Source organism: Panthera uncia, chromosome F1 (genome assembly GCF_023721935.1).
Source record: "Panthera uncia isolate 11264 chromosome F1, Puncia_PCG_1.0, whole genome shotgun sequence".
Taxonomy (NCBI): Eukaryota; Metazoa; Chordata; class Mammalia; order Carnivora; family Felidae; genus Panthera; species Panthera uncia.
The window spans coordinates 949,426-970,460 of NC_064813.1; the positions used below are offsets into that span (position 1 = coordinate 949,426).

Consider the following 21,035-nt stretch of genomic DNA (forward strand, 5'->3'; position numbering starts at 1 on the left):
GTAACAATTTCTCCAGAAAAGAAACGGTGCATGTCACCACTCCTTGAGGACACAAAGCTAATATGTCAGGAGATGCACATAGTGACAATCCTGACTCAGAACAGTAAAGCAGCCCCAGACACCAACCAAACACGGTCCTACCTAAACCAGACAAAATCCTCAGAATCAGCACAGGAATGTGAAAGGCAGGTTTTACTATAACAAAATTATAACATTGTACGTAATAAAAAAAATTAAAGGTAAGTGAGACGACTGGGAAAAACGTGCCAACACACACAATCAGACAATGGATTAATTTCTAGCACACGTAAAAGCTCCTATAGATAAAAGAGAAGTTTTAATAGCAAAAGGATCAAAGTATCTGATCAGGCAATTTCTAGAAGATGAAATACAAATTCACTGAAGACAATCAACCTCACTGATAATCAGGGACGTGAATACTAAGATTTAATGTCACGTTTGACAATAAAACTGACGAAAGATTAAAAGATGGGTATTACCCATTGCTGACAACACTGTTGGCAGGCATATGTATCCGGTATTCTTTTGTGAAGGATGATTTAATGTCAGCTCCAAAACATAGTATGTATAGGTCCACATACATGTGGACAAAAGCATGTGATTAGAGTGTTATTTCAGTTCTGTTTGTAAGAAAAACAATTAGAAACAATGTGAATGTCTAAAACAGAATTATTAAAGAAATCCTTCTGTTTCCAGAATGTAGAACATTTATGCAATCGTTTAAAAATTAAGTCATTAAGCACATGGGAAAATCATCAAGATGCATGACCACATTCATATAAAACTCTAAACCATACATGTTTTTAAGTTTATGGAGAAAGTTGTAGAATAACAAATACTACATACGAAACTGAGTGATAACCTCCAAGGAGAGTAACAGAGGGAAATGGGAAGAAGGACTCTTGATCTACTAACACGTGTACTTAATTTGAGTTTTGTCACAAGCGTGTGTTCATGCATAACTCACGCGCTAAAAAAAGAAATATGTATTCCCATTTTTCTCCCTATTTCTCTCCTTCAGAATCCCCTTCAGGTGAAAACGTCCGAAGAGAAGAACACAGGTACTAGAAAATGGAAACACGTGTTAGTAAACATCCAAGAACGAGCGAGAACCCAGACGTCAGAGCACGGTTCGTGTGGCCACAGACCTCTCTGTGGCAATGGCCGACCAGCCGCAACCCACTCCTGCATCTGTCCAAAGTCAAAATCACCAGCCGTTAACAGGCGGCTGCAAACCAACATAGGGGCTGTTGACAAATGAAGGGTTTATTCAGAACCAAAGACAAGGAGATAAATAGGAGTCAACTCCAGAGCACAACATGCCTTGACCAGCCGGACAGAAAGGGCAGTGCTTTGCTCTGGATCCCCCACCAGATTCCAGGATCTGCCAGCCGGCGGGGTGACCTGGGAAGGACCTCTGCGTGGCCACTGACCTCACCCCCAGAGATAAGACCAGAAGGATTTTCTGGGATGCTACTGATGACTACTGGATGAGGAAACAGAATCACTGCGACATGAATCACACTCACATTAGTCAAGTTTTGTTCTTGAGACTTTGGAATGTTTCTGGAGATTCAAAGTGAAATGAATTTAATAAATGTTTTACAGCCTAAGGGCACACACAAGATAACTATCTGAAGATGAATCACAAGAGAAACATAATCACTTCCTTAGTCATCGTGTCACAAATGTACCCACTAGACAGTCTTCATACTGGTTTCCAGAAGGCCACGTGCTCTTTACAGCAGTGGACTCTGGGACAAGGTCCTTCTGATAACGACTGCTTCCAGGCCCCGGCTGTGCTGACGTTCCCGTGACCAGCGACGCTGCAGACTCGTGCAGGCGGAATGCGGTGCAGGCCCACTTCCCGTCCTCCCCAGGCACGAACTGTACCGCGTCAGAAAGCGCACCGCCTGACCCCATCCTGGGTGCGTGGAACCGCGAGGCACATTTTCTTGGGCCTCAAGAGCCCATTCACCTGATGAGGATCAAGATTACGAGGCGGGCTATTCACAGCCACCATCACTGCAACCCCCAGCTGCTCACCCCTGTGAGTCACAAGCGTGCCACCAAAATGACACAGACAAACGGATACGAGGGCTGATAACAACACAACTGTTACGCCTAGGCCCTCACTCCAAATTACCAGGTTTCTTCACTTAAAGAACCTCAGTGTTCTCAGGAAATGACTTCATAAGAACTTACAAAAGGCTTACGGTGCATACGCCTACCTCTCGGTCTGACCTTCGAGGGCACAGGGCGTCCACTTCGTCGAAGAATATGACACAGGGCGCGGAGTTCTTGGCTCGCTGGAACACCTGTCGTACTGCACGCTCACTCTCACCAACGTACTGAACACGCACAGAAATAAAATGCAGAGACTGTTCAACTTTGGGGCTTTGGGCCAAATTACAGTAAAACTAGTTTTAAAAGACATTTAAATATCAGAGTCCACAAAGTACTAGGCTGATCCGCATGGAGCTGCTGATATATAACCATTTTTGATGCAGAAACACAGCCAAGTGTATATGGTTCAACTTAATAAAATCAGCTATTATTGAAGCCTATAGATTACCTCGTTTCTAAAACAAAGACAAAGTAAATGTGAGGTCTTCTCTAGGTCAGACACAATCCCATAATTCTACACTGTGATTTTGGAACTAATCTCCTGAGGGGCACCTGGGTGGCTCAGGAGGTTTGAGTGACCAACTGTTGATCTCGGCTCAGGTCATGATCTCAAGGTCTGTGAGATCGAGATCCACGTCAGGCTCTGTGCTGACAGCACGGAGTCTGCTTGGGATTCATTCTCTCTCTCTCTCTCTCTCTCTCTCTCTCTCTCTCTCTCTTCCCCTCTCCTGCTTGCTCTCTTTCAAAATAAATCAATAAACATTAAAAAAAAAAAAAAAAGAACTGATCTCCTACTCTGTATGCATATAAAACACCCAGCAGTAATTGTCATTAATCCAACACTACTTTACTGCCATTTCCTGCTCGACCATCATTTCCACGTGGGTCAAGTTGCTAATGAAAGATCTACTTTGTCACTTGGCATCAGAGAAGGCGAAGTGAGCCAGTGAGGCCTTCAACAGGTTTCACTGGACATACCATACCGTAAAATCTAAGTCAAAACATGATACAGTAAGATCAGTCAAGAAACACAGTAATTCATAACGTCCTATAACATTAGGACAAGTTAATGCAGAGAGCTACATGTAAGAATATGGTCTCACTGTTTATGAGGCCTAAGAGACTGTTCTCGTAAAATTTCAAACTAGTGAACCAAGCATGTTTTCTCCTAATAAAACTGCTAAATAGGACAGAGTCTGCAAACTGTTTCCAGTGCCGACCCCACCGCCAGTGTTTGTTACGCTCTCGTGACCACACGGCCGTGATAAAGTAATGCAGGCAGAAAGCACACGCCATGGACGACAGTGACGGGAGGGTTTTCTGTCTTCTCATCTGTCCTGTCTTTTCTTGGTACTTTTGCTCAAGGTGCTTCCCTTACTTGATCTGTCTTCCAACCTGCCTCCACTTCTCCCGGTATTCGAGAAGGTCCCCGACTTTCTTCCTATTGCTCTCCCCACTCTGCCCTCACAGAGTCTCCTGCTACTGAGACTCCCGGCTGGTCTAGATAGTCCTTGGGAAGCAGAGGTCGTGGCCTTGATCATAACATCTTGTATGGTATATAAATACAGTAGACTGGCTCAATTTCCTAAAGAATCCAAGTCAGCAAAAATTATATTTGAAATGCTGGACCAAAATAGTAGATATTTTAAAAGAAAAAGTAACAGTGAGCTGGGAGAGGTCAAGTATCAGACAGGGGTCGACGGAACGATCAACACAGCTGGCAAATGCACTGTGGCTAGAGCAAACCAAATGGCCAAAGGGAAACTTAATTTAGGGGAAGATAAACCTACAATTTCAAAAGGACAGATTAAAAATCAATCTTAACAAAGGTGACAGTGATTAAAAATAAGCAAACAGAAGAAAATCCCACTATCTTGGCCTTTATGAAATATTTCAAATAAGGATCCTATAGCTATCATTTCTAACTTATTTGCCTTTCAGTTTTCAACCGTGATAACCTGGCTTTTGCAAACACCCTTATTGAAAACACCCTCCCTGAAGTCACCAATGACCTTCTAATTGCCAAACCCAAAGCCCTACTTTCGGTTTCTCGTACGCTGTGGTTACTGACAAGGTTGAAGAAACAGCCTCCTGGATGTTCAGGCTCAGAAAGTCTTGGGCGTCCTCCACCCTTACAAGACCAGTCTCCTCCTTCCCTATCCCCAGCAGTGTCTTACTGGGGTCAGGGACCCCACTGTTTGTCCCCAGGGTTTCCAGTGCCACCCCGAATCTCCTGAACTCCGGGCTCACATCCCTGTGTCTGCTGGAAGTCTCTGGACTCCTTGATTCTGAATCGTCCTACAGCAAACTCATTATCTAATCCCAAGAAGTTTATCTTCCTCATTAGATCACCTCATCTCTCCCGGTCATTCCAGACTCTGCCACAGACCTCCTCCCCACCTTTCCCTAGGAAAAAAGTCAGAACACAATGAGAACAAGGCTCAGTCCTCGGATTGGCAGGAATGGTGCGGATGTGGGACAGCGGGAACCCCCACTCACCGCTGGTGGAGGCGTAACAGCAACGACCATCTTGGGGAAAAGCTGGCAAAACTTTCTCTTTCAGGAGTGAAGATACAGCAATTCTCCTTCGGAGAACATACCCTCACGGGAAATAGCTCACTGATGAAAGTAAGGATGTATGTATGTAATGTTCGATCTGAACATCAAGAAAGAAAGAAACTGCTTTTTTTTAGAAGTGTGGTTCTGTTCATTCAGCGGCATGCCACACGGAAAACTGATGAACTAGAGGTAAACACATCAACAGAGATAAGTATTACTGCGATCTAATGATTTACAAGAAATATACATTTGATCACTCAGATGACTAAATGTACTTCTCAGACATATCTGGTTTTCCCCAAAAGTTTCTGAAAACTGTCAGAGCCACAAAAGCGCATGGAGGTCCACTAGAGGGTGGGGCTGGCTGCCAGGAGGGCCAACCCCATGGTTACAGGGTGGAACTTTCAGTGTCCCCCCCCCCCCCCCCCCCCAGGCGGGGGGGGGGGCCGGAGACTGAATAGACAAAGGTCAATAACTCAGCCAATCATGGCTCCACAGAAACTCAAGGGCAGTTTTTGGTCCTTCCAGACCTGGGGAACCATGGAGCCAGGCCCCAAGGCCCATGAGACTCCAGGTTGGGACTGTGCCCTATGTACCTCTTCATTTTGCTCTTGATTCTTCTTCTTTATCATGTCCTTCAACAACCTGGTAAACACAAGTGTTTCTCGGAGTTCTGCCAGCTGCTCTGGCAAATTAATCAAAACTGGGGAGGAGTTGGTTGGAGCCTCTGATCTGTAGTCGGTGTGTCAGAAGCACAGGTGACAGCCTGGGGCCTGTGACTGGTGTCTGCCATGGGGGGTGGGGGACACTCCTGTAGGACCGAGTCCTCAGCCTGCGGAATCGGATGTCGTGTCCTGGTAGCATCAGAACTGAGCTGAGCTGAGTCGGTTCTCAGACACCCTGCTGGTGTCCAGACTGCTCGAGGTCTGGTGACCACGTACTTCCACAAGTTAGTCTGTGCTCCTCCAGGTAAGTGTGCTCCCATCCCCGTCACCTGCTTCACCGGTCCCTTAAAAATTACTGTCTTGGGGCGCCTGGGTGGCTCAGTCGGTTAAGCGTCCGACTTCGGCTCAGGTCATGATCTCACGGTCCGTGGGTTCGAGCCCCGCGTCGGGCTCTGTGCTGACGGCTCAGAGCCTGGAGCCTGTTTCAGATTCTGTGTCTCCCTCTCTCTCTGCCCCTCCCCTGTTCACGCTCTGTCTCTATCTCAAAAATAAATAAACGTTAAAAAAAAAAAAATTAAAAAAAAAAATTACTGTCTTAACATCGAGTATCCAGGGAGTGTTCAAATTTCCAACTGCCTCATTAAACATTTTTGAAACACGGACAGTAATGCTACATGTCGTTCAGGGATACATATACATATGTAATAAAAGCAGAAAGTACACAGAACAAAGACCAAATTCAGGATCACGGTAAATTCTGTGGGAGAGAGAACAGGGGACGTGGTTAGGGAAGATCTGCAGGGGCTTCGCTGGGTGACAGATACGTTACTCTTCCTAATTTCTCACGTGCCTGGAACAGATCCTCAGAATGTGAAGCAAGGTTGTGCCCTTGCTTACAGCCTCTGTCGGCTCTGGTATTCCGGAGACAACACCCAGCTCTGGCTGGGGATGAGAGCCCCTCACTGTCAGGCAGAACTGTCCTTCCCGGCTTCCAACTGCAACAATCCTCTCCCTTCAAGGTTCCTTTCTAACACCTCCTCTGCCAGGAAGGCAAAAGGAGCACAAGGAAAGTAAAGACGTACGTAGAAAGCCCACAGGAAATGCTTAAATATAAATCCTTATTTTAGGAGGAAAGTAACACATACAATAGGAACATATACAAACTGGTAAGGGGGATACATTTAAAAAGCCTTTTTTTTTTTTTTTTCAACGTTTTTTATTTATTTTTGGGACAGAGAGAGACAGAGCATGAACGGGGGAGGGGCAGAGAGAGAGGGAGACACAGAATCGGAAACAGGCTCCAGGCTCCGAGCCATCAGCCCAGAACCTGACGCGGGGCTCGAACTCACGGACCGCGAGATCGTGACCTGGCTGAAGTCGGACACTTAGCCGACTACGCCACCCAGGCGCCCCTTAAAAAGCCTTTTGAAACAATACTTTTTTTTTTTTTTTAAGTATGTTCCGCACTCAATGTGGGGCTCGAACTCACAACCTTGAGATGAGTCACATTTTCTACTGACTGAATCAGCCAGGAGCCCCCAAACGATACTACTTTTACTTCTTTGAACGCATTACAGAACGGAACGGTGTTTTTACTTCTCATAAGGACGAAGGGATAATACAATATTCAAAATCTCTAAAGTCTGAGATATCACATAAACTGAAGGCAGAGAGGAGTTACTGTATAGTATTGTAGCATCTCCCCCCAGAGCACTTTTACTTTTTGAGACAAGTCGTGTGAGCTGCCCGACATCAGGATGAGGCAAGCACGCTGGGAGTCACGTAGCCCAGGCTCAAACCTCAGCTCTCCTCCCCCAGGGCCACTGGACTTTGGCCAAGGTGTGTGACACCTCCAGACTTGAGTTTCCTCGTTTGCAAATCAGGAATCAGAGGAAACAATAACCCGCATCTCACGGGACTGTCACCGTGAGCGAGGCAGGGGTTGGGGGCTGACCACCCACCCTGCTGTTGAAGATCCACGTGTAACTTTTTACTCCCCTAAAACTCGACTTGTGATAGCCTGCTGTTGACCTTGGGAAGCCTTACGACACGAAGTCAACTGACTTTTGTCGGCTGTGTGTTCTATGTATCAAACTGTGAATTCTTACCGTCAGGTCAGCTAAAGAGAAGAAAATATCAGTAGGAAAATCATAAGGAAAATACACTTACAGGACTGTACTTATCGAGAAGTCTCCGTACATAGGTGGGCCTGCGCAGCTCAAGCCCGTGTCGTTCAAGGGTCGGCTGTATATGTAGAGTGCTTGACGAATACACGGCACAGAGTATACGCTTTATTTATGTATTTATTTATTTTATTTTTCAGAGTACACACTTTAAAATGTCACCTGGGTGGCTGAGTCAGTTAAGCAACTGACTCGATTTTGGCTCAGGTCATGATCTTGTGGTTCATGAGTTCAAGGCCCACGCTGCGATAGTGCGAATCCTGTCAGGATTCTCTCTCTGCCCCTCCCTGTGCTCTCTCTCAAAATAAATAAATAAATGATCTTTAAAAAAATTTTAAAAATAAAATAAAATGCCAACTTTTAAAAAAAGTTTATTTGGGGGGGTTGGGGGGCGGGCAGGCAGGGCAGAGAGAGAAGCAGGCTCCACACTGTCAGCACAGAGCCTGACTCGGGGCTCAAACCCACAAACCGTGAGATCATAACCTGAGCCGAAGTCAGATGCTTGACTGAATGAGCCATCCAGGAGCCCCTAAAATGTCGACTTTTTGATTATTTCCATTTTGCAGGAGGGAAAATGGAGGCTCAGAGCTGAAGAGACTTAGTTAAGAGAGCACTTAACACACTTCGTACAACAGAGCAAAGCAAGGTCTTCACTCGTGCGGTGGAGACTTCACCAAAACGTCCCGTGTTTCCAGGACGCGGGGACGCTCTGCTCGTAACTGGAGCAGCCGTTACTTCTCATCTACGACCAAGGCTAACGCCACAACTTACCATATTTAGCAATTCGGGGCCCTTGACAGATATAAAGTTCAGTCCGGACTCATTTGCAACCGCCTAGTGAGAAAAAAACCAAGATACAAATCAGAAAAATTTACAGTAAACAGTAATTTGTGACAACACAGGACTTTTTGCAGTTTATACTGTTTCTCTCATCGGAGGAAGGAGATGAAAAGGAAAAGGAGAAATGGGTTAAAAAAAATCAAAGAAACATCTACAACTTTCTAAGAATCACTCAGACGAGAAACCAGACAGGGTGACGTGGACCATCTGTGTGAAGGTGTTGCTTACACAAACACGCTTACACACACGTGTCTGTAGCCCGGCTTGCAGTTCCAGTGAAATCCCAGTCTGTGCAGCAAAGCGTGCCTTGCCCAATGAAAGCAATCGTTCACTCATAAACCAAAATTCAAAAACCTCAGTATTAGTCTTGGCCACGGGTCAGCGCTTACAGATTACTTTTAGTAACGATTAAACTGCACAGCTCAAAGCCAACACGGTCGTACGTGTAAAAGAACCCGAGAGAGGTCACCTGAGTGCCGAGAAGAAATGTGAATAAGTCACCAAGGATCAGGGAACAGAGTCCCTTCTCTCCCCGGAGCCTGGCCTCGGAGCTCCAGAGCCACACCCGACAGGAAGCTCGGCATCTCCTTCCGGACCTGATGTCTCAAATCCGTCATTTCCAAAGCAGGACGCCTGGATCTGTCCCAGCTCCCTCCGCACCCCACGTCCCCAACTCCGACAGCTTTTAGCCCCAGACCCTGGTGGCCCCCTTGACCCTTGTCACATCATCCAATCCGTCTCCAAGTCCCGTCAGCCTGAGCCAAAATGTCCGCGTCCGACGCTTTCTGCTCCTCCGCCACCCACCCCTCACGCAGACCACCTGGATGTGCAAAGAAACCAAACCGAGACTGGACAAGACGACCCTCACGGGTCCCCTTCCACTTTCGCTCTCCTCTACCACTCACCAGAGTCCCCTTGTAAGAACGTCAATCACATCGTCTCCCTGGGACTCGCCTTTATCCCTGAGTACAACTTGAAATATTCACCACAGCTCACCAGCCTGTAGTCTGGGACACGACAGTTCCCCTAGTCCAGCCACTGGCTTTCTCGGGGTCCCTCCCCGCTTCAGGGCCAAACAGGCGGTCAAGGCCGCTACGTGGCTGGCGCCAAGCACCGCGGCCACCGCTGGCAGAGGGATGCGCGTGGGCTGCCCGCACCGCTCAGCTTCCTCCTCCCGGCCACCCGACACCGCGCGACGGAGAGTCAGGGCACATCGACTCAAGTCTGACTCCTCCGCATCAGCTTCCAGGCTTCCACGTGCCACGTAAGTGAGATTTAACCCACCGTGACCGCCGGCATTTCCTGAAATTGCCGGAGATCTTCCCCGTCTCCCACGTGGGACACGGTGACCCTACCGTACGTTTTCTTCCCGGACGTCACCATGAGCCTCACCTGCGGCGTCAGCAGCTGCCTGCGTCCGCGCCAGCGTCCCAGGTGACAGATGACGTTTATTAGTCATCAACCCACAGCGTGCTGGCTCCGGGAATCACACACCTGCACTTTCTGCTGGTCACGGACGTCCTATGTCCTCGCGCTTAGGAAACTCACTGCGATGGTGAGTGAACCAAAGCAGGAAGACCAGCCCAAACCCTCATCTTCTAACCAGGTTCTGTCCAGCACGCGGATCCACAACTTTCCCAAGGTAACACCTCGCTTCTGCCATTCGAGGGCATTTTCTACTATTTCTACTATTCTATTCTTCCGGGCATGAACCTCTTGGAGCATCTGAAGAAAGTGGTGAGCCCTCTCCCTGGAAAAAACACCGCCCGCATCCAGTGGGCTTGAGGCCCACCGGTGGAGTCCCGGGTAAGACTCCCTGCTCCGGACGAGCAAGGTGCCAGAAAGCTGACTGCACAGACAGGTGCCAAATTGCTGACAGTGAGGGGAGGCAGGAGCAGGGGCAGGAGGATAATCTGCTCTGGGATCTAACAATATCCATGGATTTCAAATAACCCGTCTCCTTTCTGCCAGGAGCAGGGCTACTCAAAGGCAAATGTAACTCATTAAAAAACAAACGATACAAGGCACCGGGGCCAGGGAACTGCGTCCACCTGGTGAACTGACATGTTCACGTGCAGGACCTTCTTTTGGGCTACATTCTTCCCAAACTGCTGTCAAGAAAACAGAGAACTACCTCTGCTGGTGTTCCCACCCCCCTCACAGCAATGCCTCGCAAGAGTACTGGAAGCGTTAAGCAAGGAAACTCAGTAATATCAGTACAAATAAGTTAGAAAACTTCATGTATGTATTACACATGTCCACATGAATACATATGTGAGCAAATGGCACTGTGGGTATCTGATTATTTACGGAGCACTCACAAATTATTTGGCTGTTGTAGTACTTCTTAAAAAGTCTTTACTTTTAATTTCCTAATTTAAGAGTAATTCAAATAATTTAAAAAGTTGACAAAGGCTAAGTAAGTTATAGGTGGAACATCATACAGATGTTAAAAACGACAGCTAACACAGGGCGCCTGGGGGGCTCAGTCGGTTGAGCGCTGACTCTTGATTTTGGCTCAGGTCGTGATCTCACAATTCGTGGGATCGAGCCCCATGACGGGCTCAGCATTGGTGGCATGGAGCCTGCTTGGGATTCTCTCTCTCCCCCTCTCTTTCTGCCCCTCCCCCATTCACGCTCTCTCTCAAAACAAACTTTTAGAAAATTGTTGAAGCAAAAGGGAGACACATTAAATCCTCTCCCCTCCACCTACTACGAGCCACTGCTTCATTTTGTTGTCAGCTCTTCTCGATGTTCTTCTGTGACGCGGATATCAAGATAACGTGTACCATAACTTTTACATGAATTCTGACAAATATGAGCTTTTTAAAAGTGCTTTTCTCACACAGCAATATTAAACATCTTCCCATATCAATATATGCACACGTCTGTATTTTCAATGTCTGTGTAGAATTCTATCGTAAAGGTATTCTGTACTTTACGGAAATGACCCCCACTGAAACAACACTACATTGAATAGTCCTGTACTTAAATTTTTGTATCTCAACCATTTTATTAGAACGCACTTCTAAGTAATTTTTCAATAAAAAGAATGTTTTTAAAGCTTTCGACCTGTTCCACTGGATCAAAATGACCCCTTACCAGATCACATCTGCTTCCTTACCAAAGTGCCTTCTAGACCGTCTGTGCGGATTCTACCCTGTCGCCTCAGTGTCTATCTTGTACACACTGAAGGAGTGACAGCCATTAACATTGCTTTTAACCTTTGACGGTCTGGGAGGCAAAAATGGTTCCTTACGCTTCTTAAGTGGCATTTTAAAAATTACCAGTGGGCTTTAAAAACTATACTTATTGGCTTTCACTTTCTTTCTTTTAAAGTTTATGTATTTTGAGAGACAACCCAGGAAGGGGAGAAGCAGAGACAGGGAGAGACAGAATCCCAAGCAGGCTCTGCATTGACAGTGCAGAGCCTGATGTGGGGCTCGATCTCACAAAGCTGTGAGATCATGACCTGAGCTAAACCCAAGAATCAGACACTCAACCAACTGAGCCACCCAGGTGACCCGAAAAAAACAATTTTTTAAAATAACAATTGTAGGGAACAGCGAAGAAAATACTTAGGTTATAAATAACTACAGCAAAGCAGGAAACAAGGTCAGCTACTACAACTATGCGATAGTACTCATTAAAAAGCCAGAGTTACAGGGAATATGATACTTGCTATATTAAAATTGATGGGGCCATGGCTCATGTAAAAAATTTTTTCTTTCATGGGGGTGTCTGGGTGGTTCAGTCGGTTAAGCGTCTGACTTCGGTTCAGGTCATGATCAAGCGGTTTGTGGGTTTGAGCCCCAAGTCGGGCTCTGTGCCGATAGCTCAGAGCCTGGATCCTGCTTGGGATTCTGTGTCTCCCTCCCTCTCAGCCCCTCCCCTGTTTGCACTCTCTCTCTCTCTCTCTCATAAACATTAAATAAAAATTAAAAAATTTTTTCATTTCACAAATGTCCAATGATGTACCTTCTGTAATTAAAATAAAAGCGGGACACATTCCTGAAAACTGTCAGTCTTACTAAAATGACCTTGTGAGAGAAATTATGTAAAACTAGCCCACTCTAACACGTAAGCTAAATTCCCAGGACCCGACGAGACAGCAGGGGAGAAAACCCGCAGCTGCACTCAGCGCACCTTGGCCAGCAGCGTTTTCCCGCAGCCGGGCGGGCCCGCCAGGAGGACTCCAGCTGGGGTCACCAATCCGAGGGCTCTGAACTGATCGGGGTTACGTACCGGTGCCTGTAAAGAACAACGCCAGAGTTGATCCATTACGAATGTCCATTCACACCGCGCGTCCACGTTCTCTCCAGATGCAAGCTGCCACCGTGACCACGGGGTCCAGAGGTAAGAGCAGTGCCGGCAGGGCGCTTACCTCCGCGCCAAGCACGGGGTACGTGGTGATAAATCAAGTCCCTGCTCATGAGGAAATCACACCTAAACGTAAGTTCTGAAAGCACTTCAGACATAAAGACACAACACCTTCAGCATCTTAAAATCAAGGTTTTTAAAAAAACCACCTAAACTTCCAGGCTATGAAGCTTTCAGAAGGCGTCCTAGAGATGGAGGAGAGGCCGTGCTGTCCGTGGTCAGGAGCCAGGCACGCCCAGCCCCTGCACCTGCTCCTCTCCCAGCAGCTACACACCTCTACGTAGATCGTTCCTCATTAAAGATCAGTAAAGTGGAAAAGTAAGAGTGAACGAAAATCGATCCAGACTTTTATGAAACTTCTCTGACCCACAGGAGTGGGAGCGAGTTGAGAGAATATTTCTCAAATGGTCGGCTCTTGGTTGAAACCCAACTTTTTTTTTTTTTTTTAATTCACTGCCACAGAATTCAAGCACAACCATAGAATGAGCCTAAAACAGACTTCGAAAGAACAAAACAGGTTGCCAGAGGCTGAACGATAGTACAGCAGAACACATGAGAGAAAACGTACAGTCCAGCCCACCTGCACCTGTCACACGGGCCAGCGCCGTTCCACGGCGGACACACCTACCAGGATGGCCATGGTGAGCTCCTCTCGGACATCTTCCAGGGCACCGATGTCTGCCCAAGTCACATTGGGGACAGTGACAAAGCCCTCCCTTTTGGCCGAGGGCTGGACGGAGGACAGAGCAACAATGAAGTCATTCAGTTCAATGCGCAGCCCTTGCAGCCGCTCCTCTGAGAGGGGGTCCTGGTTTCGCAGCAACACCAGCAGCCTTTGCAATTCATCCTTAAAGGGAGCGATCGAAGGGAAAAGTGAAAAACTGCATATATATTGGAAAACTTGTTTTTGTGCTTTTAAAAATTATTACCGCAATATTTCTTTAAGCTATAATGAACTACTGTGGATTTTAATAATTTTCTCCACTGACAGAAGCCATTTCTTTTACTCTGTGTGGATGAATATTTGGCCGAGGAAAGGTCCACCGACTAGAACCAAATGCAGGACAAGGACGTCCGTGTGCTAACGAGGGCTAGCTGTGGCAAACATGGGCAGCTGGTAACAGTCATTTCTGCAACTATTTCTTCCAGTTTTCATTTACAAATAATCACGAAGCAGCTGAATCTTGATGAAATTCAAACAAAGTTACTCTGGTGGCAGTAGAATTCAAAACAAGGTTCCTCGAAGGGCACTATGTGGAGCCTTGAGCTTCGGAGGCAAACAGACTCCTTGTTCTGAGGAGACTATAAAGGTGGGAGAAAAGTAACCCGGAGTCAGTCTGTCAAGTCCTAACTTCTGTGTGTCTCATATCAGGAATATGCTTACTATTCTTTTTAACAGATGGACTGTGGCTCCAAGTGAGTGAGGAGGAAAAAGACATCTGACAACCACGGACCGGGACCTGCTCTGGGAAGCAGCTGTGTGGCCCGGGCAGGCCATGGTCGCTTACGCTTCGTTCCTTCGATGACAGGGCCGTATGAAGCCCGCGCACAAAGTATGAACTCCTAGAGCTCACAGCTGCAGCGTTGACCTTGGACACACGAGTCCCCCTCACGCACGTACTGTCCTCCAGAGCCGCGTGGCGCCGGCTCACGGACACAGAGCGCCAGAGGGTCGTCCCGGCGCACCTGACCAGAAGGTGACCAGGAAATAAAACCGAGTGCCCGGCGCTCCTACGGCAGCCGACCAGCTCTCTCTGGCCAGGTCTGGAGGGTGTGCACCGCACGCCTGTGGGCCGCACAGTCTCACGCCAGGGACCCCTGTGGGGGCACCACTACGAAGTGTGGTGGCAGGGAGGCCACATGTAAACACAGGAGTGCGGCTATGACTTCAGTTTACAAGATAGGCAGGCGGCGGGGAGGCCACAGCTTGCCAACCCCTGGTCCAGAGCCTCATAATATCGTAAAAGGAATTTATTCGGGATCAGCTAAAAAAGTAAAACAACTTGTACTTTTCAAGCTACAGACATTCTGGGTGTAACTGATAATTATTCTGTGGATAAAATGCCAATAAAACATAAATCATAAACCTCAACCATACCGACGCTTGCTGGGCGGCCGACACGAAGGACAGGTTCGGCACCTGCGGGGAAAGCTCCTGTGCTTCGGAAGCGGGCTTCGTTCCGATCCCGTCTCCCCGGCCTCCTCTGGAGAGCAAAGCTTCCATCTCAGGGTCGGCCCGCGGCTCGGGCAGCTTCATCAGGACCCTACTGACCGCACACATGGCTGCCTCTCGGCAGAGCGCCATCAGGTCAGCGCCAACAAAGCCTGGAGTGAGGTGTGCCAAGTGGTGGAAATGAAAAGTTTCCGGAAGTCTTAGTTTTCTGCACAAAGTTCGAAGTATTCTGTAGGAAAGACAGGGAAGAACTTCAGCCTCCTTACCCACCAGAAAAAACAAATCACCGAACACATCTGAGGTCAAGTCTGCTTTTAGAAAAGATGAAATGGACACCTGCCGGAAATAAAAGCCACCAGACTCCGAGTAAACCATGAATTCCATCCATCACAAAAAGCTGTGGTGATACACCCCTTGCATCCAATTTTATATGAGGACGGTTACTTCTCCAACTTCACGGGATCGTGCGTATGCAGAGTCCACTCGCCTGAACCACAACGTGGCACGGGCCAGTGACCCGTGGGCCTCCAGGTCATTATCATGAAGGAGTCCCTTAACAATCTGTGTAAGACCCAGTGAAGAAAGTGTGAAAGCGGGAACAATGGTTAGGGCGGAGGCTCTGAGGCCAGCTCTACCACACAGTGACTGTCCTTGTGCGCCTCAGTTTCCTCACGCGCGAGCTACAGGAGTGCTCCACAGGCAGGGTGAACACGCACGCGCGCACACACACACACACACACACACACACACACACACACACGGCCTTCAGAACAGTGGCCGACCTACGGCGAGGGCCCAAGTGTTCATTATTATTACCATTCACACACTGTGATATTCCAAATTAACTCAGACAAGGAAATACGTTTTGCAATTTTCAAATTTGTAGCAGAGAGGAGTATTTTCAAGTGCCAAGCCAATGGACAGTGAGTTACAGAAAAGGCATCTGAGATCATGTCAGTGAACCAGAGGGAAGCAGGTGAACATTACCGACCAATGAAAAATTACTCAGGTACTTTACACACCAGCAACCCACAAAAGGCTCCATGACAGAACCATTTCCTGAAGACTCAGACCTTATTCACCGCATTGTACAAGGATACTAAGCAACTTCCAATGTTATGAAAAATAGCTCACACAAAGTGTCACCCGTTTCCCAGTTACAACTTGTATTTCTGAAAAAGTGTGGACACTTCCATTCATCGTACTCTGGGAACTCCAGAGGAGGAGAAAATAACCAGTAAGAGAGCTCCAGTTTCAAGATGGTAGATGTTTCAGCAACGTTTCCTCTGCTGGAAAAAAAAAAACACCAAGAGGCACAAACTCCACAGTGAACGTAACTAGGAGGCTGCCTGGACACCCCCACCCCTGCCCCCATTCTGGGGGGGAACTGCAGGGAACTTGCAATACAAGGATCTGCCTTTTTTTTTTTTTTTTATTTTTTTTTATTTTTTTTTTTTTTTTTTTGAGAGAGAGACACAGCGTGAGTGGGGGAGGAGCAGAGAGACAGGGAGACAGAATCTGAAGCAGGCTCCAGGCTCTGAACTGTCAGCACAGAGCCCGACGTGGGGCTCGAACCCACAAACCGTGAGATCATGACCTGAGCTGAAGTCAGACGCTTACCGACTGAGCCACCCAGGCGCCCCCATGATCCGCCTGTATTCTTACAAGGACTTTAACCAGCTGTCAGCACTGGGCTTAGGCTACAGGCTTGAGTGCTGCTCTATACAGAGAGGTAGGGGCGTCTGGGTGGCTCGGTCGGTTGAGCGTCCGACTTGCGCTCAGGTCATGATCTCACGGTCTGTGGGTTTGAGCCCCACGTCGGGCTCTGTGCTGACAGCTCGGTGCCTGGAGCCTGCTTCGGATTCTGTGTCTCCCTCTCTCTCTGCCCCTCCCCTGCTCATGCTCTGTCTCTGTCTCAAAAATAAATAAATGTTAAAAAAAAAATTACACAGGGAGAGGTACTTATGCTGCTCGGATACTGAAAGAACAGGTGTTTGGGGGGTTCTGAGGTTTACACGTCTTCCTAGCAAAGAAGAAAGAGAAAGGCCTCTCAACACGGGGCTCTGTGTCAGCTCTAGCTGATGCTCTAAGGTCGGTAAATCCTTGAAAAGATTCTGTTAAGGGTTCCCAGAATAAATGATCCAGATTAATGCTATATTTGGCTATAAATAGGATGAGTTTTAACAAATTCTTTAAAAAATACACCTTTTATTTTGGAAGTTTAAGATTTACAGAATTACTGCAAAGACAGTACAGGGAGTTCTATGTACCACACACCCCTCTCCTATTAGGACAGTTTTGAGAATTAGTGACCCAGAACTTTGTAGATTACCCCTCAATGGGGGACTAGTCTGATATTTTTATGGTGATTAGACTAAGTCAATGTATCTGGGGGAAGAAGACGACAGAGGTGAAGCATTGGCCCCACTGGTCCCATCAAGGGTACACACTGTCGGCTCCCTTACCACCGGGATGCGAACACTGACCACCAGGCCTTACGCCGTGTCTGGAAGGGTTTCCACCGTGGGGTTTTAATCCTTCGCCCTTTTCCGTACCGCACTCTGCAAAGAAGTCAACGTGCCCAGCTCGCATTTTAGGGGTAGGCAGTGGGAGTCCACCTCCTTCAGGGCGGTGCGTCCACACACATATTATTTGGAATTCTTCTGCACCAGAGACTTGTCTCTTCTCACCCGTTTAGTCAATCATTTATCCATACCAGCACAGGCCAAGAGATATCTGACTGCCTGTACTCTCCAACCACGTTTATCAAGAACAGAAGTAGAGAATGGTAAATGTCCAGGAGAGGGCACAGAGTCAGAATCAACCTTTTTCAGAGAGGCGCGCTAACGAGAAGGAAGTGGATCTGTCTGGCGAACTTCAAAGACCAGGAACGGGAGGCCTCAAAGTGCTGGACCATGGAAACTGGGCCACAGCAGAGCCCAAAACCCAAGTGCTGGGAGTCGTGCGTGAGACGTGCTAAGACCCCACATCCTCCCCATGCCGCCTGCCAGCAGGAGAGGGAAGATCCGGGCACGTGCTCCACCAGGAAAACAGGATATACGGTTCCTCAGCATCCTTCCGACCTGCCTGTGTTGGAAGACCGGCAGCTAGACCCACAGCCCATGGTACGGTGTCAACACCTTCTCCTGAAAGATCTGAATAGACTCAACAAGACGCATCTTCAGCAATTGACCCTTGGAGGTTCCTGAGTAAAAAGTTAGCTGGTCATCTGCTTTACAGGGGGGCCGAGCTTCAACAAAACAGCTTACATTGCAGATGTCCTATCAGCCGTGCTGTTAGAACAGAACCTCAGAGAGGACTCCCATTTGAGGACAGCAGCAACAGGACACAACAGAATTCACACCAGACACTGCTGTTCTGACTTCACATCTGCTATCTCCTACTGCCTCTCACCGTCACATAAGGTAAGGGACAGACCCACACCCGCGCGCAGGCACTTGGAGGAAACACAGAATGTGAAAAAAGTTGCAAGAAGGTTAGTAAATGACAAAAACGTGGCAATCGTGGATTCCAGAAAAGTTACAAAGGTAAAGAAAGGTAAAGATGGGTGATCCTAACAGGTGACTTGGGCTGGCAGCGAACAATCCCTGTGCAGATGAGACAGGAAAACGCTACATGTGGTTATACTGAAAATCCGTAATGGTTTTATACCGCAAACCTATGGATGTGGTTCGGACATCGGATGTATCAAAGAATTATTAGTGAGCACGTAGGTTAAATAAAAAGTCTTCACCCGTTAGATTCTGAAGTATTATTGTGGAAACAATACGGTGCCCGAATTTTGCTTTAGACACTCCAGGAAAAAGCATGGGGGACAGACAGAACAGGACTGAAATGGTGAGGACTGTTTGTGGCTGGGTCATAAGACCCGGGCTTCACCATCGTGAGGGTTTGAAAGGCATGTCTGTACGCTCTCGGCTCTCCTCTTCTGGAGTCTGGGCTGACCTCAGCGGCTGGTCAACAGCACAGAGCAGTGGGACAGACGCTATGAGACCGCCCAGCCCTGAGAAGCCCAAACTGTCCCGTGAAGGGAGCCACAGGGAGAGGGGAGGAGGGGGACAGACATGCGGAGACGCAGCCGAGCCAGGTGAGACAGGCAGGTGTGCAGACGCGCACGGCCTGGCTGCCCCAAGCTCCAGCCGCCACCTCTACAACCACGCGGGAGCCGGGCCGGGCACAGAACCGACCAGCTGAGGCCTTTCTAAATTCTCCACCCACAGGGCTTGTGAGAGACAATAAAATGACTGTTGCCGAAAGCCACTACATTTTGCAGTGGCTTGTTCTGCAGTAACAGAAACTAGAAGAATTATATCAGACTGCTTTTGTGTACGTCGGAACGTTCCGTAACAAGATACTTTCGAAGTCCAGGAAAACACCAAGGGCAACCTTAAAATTTCTACGAGTCAGAAGCTGTGCTGGGTGTATTGATGCGATCCTTACGAGGAGCCTTTTAAAGCGGGGGTACTGTTCCCATCGTAAAGATAAAGCGAGGCACGTTACTATTATTTCTTTGTTACGAGCAACCAAAGAAAAGCTAGGATGAGTTAGGAATCTGGGAAAAGGCAGAGGGACGTGGGGCACCCGCCGCTACTTCCTCAGTCCCTCCCCAGGTCCCCTCAGAGAAAACCAGCAGCACAGAGGCTCAAATCAGAAACCTGAAGGGCGCCCAGGTGGCTCAGTTGGTTAAGCTTTGGACTTCGGCTCAGGTCATGATCTCACGGTTCGTGAGCACAGGCCCTGCCCTGGGTGAGCCCTGCTTCTCTCTCTCTCTCTGCCCCTTGTGAGATTCCCTCTCTCCTGGCCCCTCGCTCATTTGCACCCTCTCTCTCTCAAAAAACAAAAACAGATAGAAATGGGACTATTCCTTCCTGCTCAATCACAGCTCCCACCTTCCACATGTACCTTCTGCCAAGAAACGCAACCCGCTGGGTCTACTGGCTAAACGACTGATCACTCCAGATGCGCCCTACCTGTGTGCTCCCACCGGGCACCGCTCCGCTTATCTCCACCTATTGCCCATCTCCTTAAGCCCATCACCATCTCGTCCAGACATCGTAACAGCCCCATCGCGGGTTCACCAGAACCTACTCTTGCTCTTTTTCCCTTCATTCTTCATGCTGCAGCTACAATGATCTCTTTCCAAATAAAAAGTCTGTTTCCATCACTGTCTTGCTTACATTAATTGCTTTCATTCCTTCCCACCACTCACAAAGAGGTCCAGAATCTACCAACTGTGTGTGAACTGCCTTCTGCATCCCTTGCCAGCCTTTCCACGCTTTCTCTCTTCTACAGCCATAGTGTTCTTCTTCTAGGTTCCTGGACTCACTGAGCTCAGTCACCTCGGGGCCTCTCTGCACATGCTACTCCTACCAGGGACACTCTTCAGCGTCACGTGATCAGTTAATTGCTATTATTCTTAAAGTCTCGGCTTCCTCAGAGAATCCTTTAAGAACCCCCCAGACCAGGTCTGCTTTGCCTGACATATCCTCCCTAAGACCCCGTTTCTTTTTGTATTCATCGTTCTTCTGATCACTCACAAGTGACTGAAATGCCAACCGCTGTGCCAAATGTTAATTTTGCAGGATTCAACTGCAAAATGGAAAAGTACTAGAAATTTGTTCCAAAGTAAATAAAAATTAATATTCCTAAACCATACTGTTAAAAATGGTCAGCGTGGTAAATTTTATGTGTTTATTTTTACCAGAATAAAAATTTTTAAAAAATATACTCACTTAAAAAATTCTCACTCATGATTATATTCAAGAGCTATCATCTTTCAGGCTTTGACCCCATTCTACCCACCTGGCCTTAAACACAGCGAACACCTAACAGCCCCTTTGTTCTGAGACACAATCCCTGCGCTGGCCGCCGTGACCGAGCCAGGCCACCCAGCCTGCACGAAACACCGACGTGAACGCCAACAGACCTCACGCGGAGTCTCACGTGGAATTTGGACAAACGGACAACAGGCGGCCATAAACACCCTTTCGTGCCAGAAATGTCTGGATTACGTTAAGAATAAAGGAAAAAGGTACCTTTAGAGGAGAAAACTCTTGACAAACTTCC

General features: G+C 47.8%; 1 protein-coding gene across 5 annotated transcripts in view; it reads right to left on the reverse strand.

Moving 5' to 3' along the window:
• NVL (nuclear VCP like) overlaps positions 1 to 21,035 on the reverse strand; it is an 89,622-nt gene that overhangs the window by 44,637 nt on the left and 23,950 nt on the right. For all 5 annotated transcript variants that reach the window (XM_049633789.1, XM_049633787.1, XM_049633788.1 and 2 more), the window contains 5 exons: positions 14,874 to 15,177; positions 13,404 to 13,622; positions 12,542 to 12,646; positions 8,327 to 8,389; positions 2,253 to 2,372 (listed from right to left, as the gene is read on the reverse strand). In XM_049633789.1, coding sequence (XP_049489746.1) covers positions 2,253 to 2,372; positions 8,327 to 8,389; positions 12,542 to 12,646; positions 13,404 to 13,622; positions 14,874 to 15,177 — 811 coding nt within the window. The remainder of the gene's footprint in view (positions 1 to 2,252; positions 2,373 to 8,326; positions 8,390 to 12,541; positions 12,647 to 13,403; positions 13,623 to 14,873; positions 15,178 to 21,035) is intronic.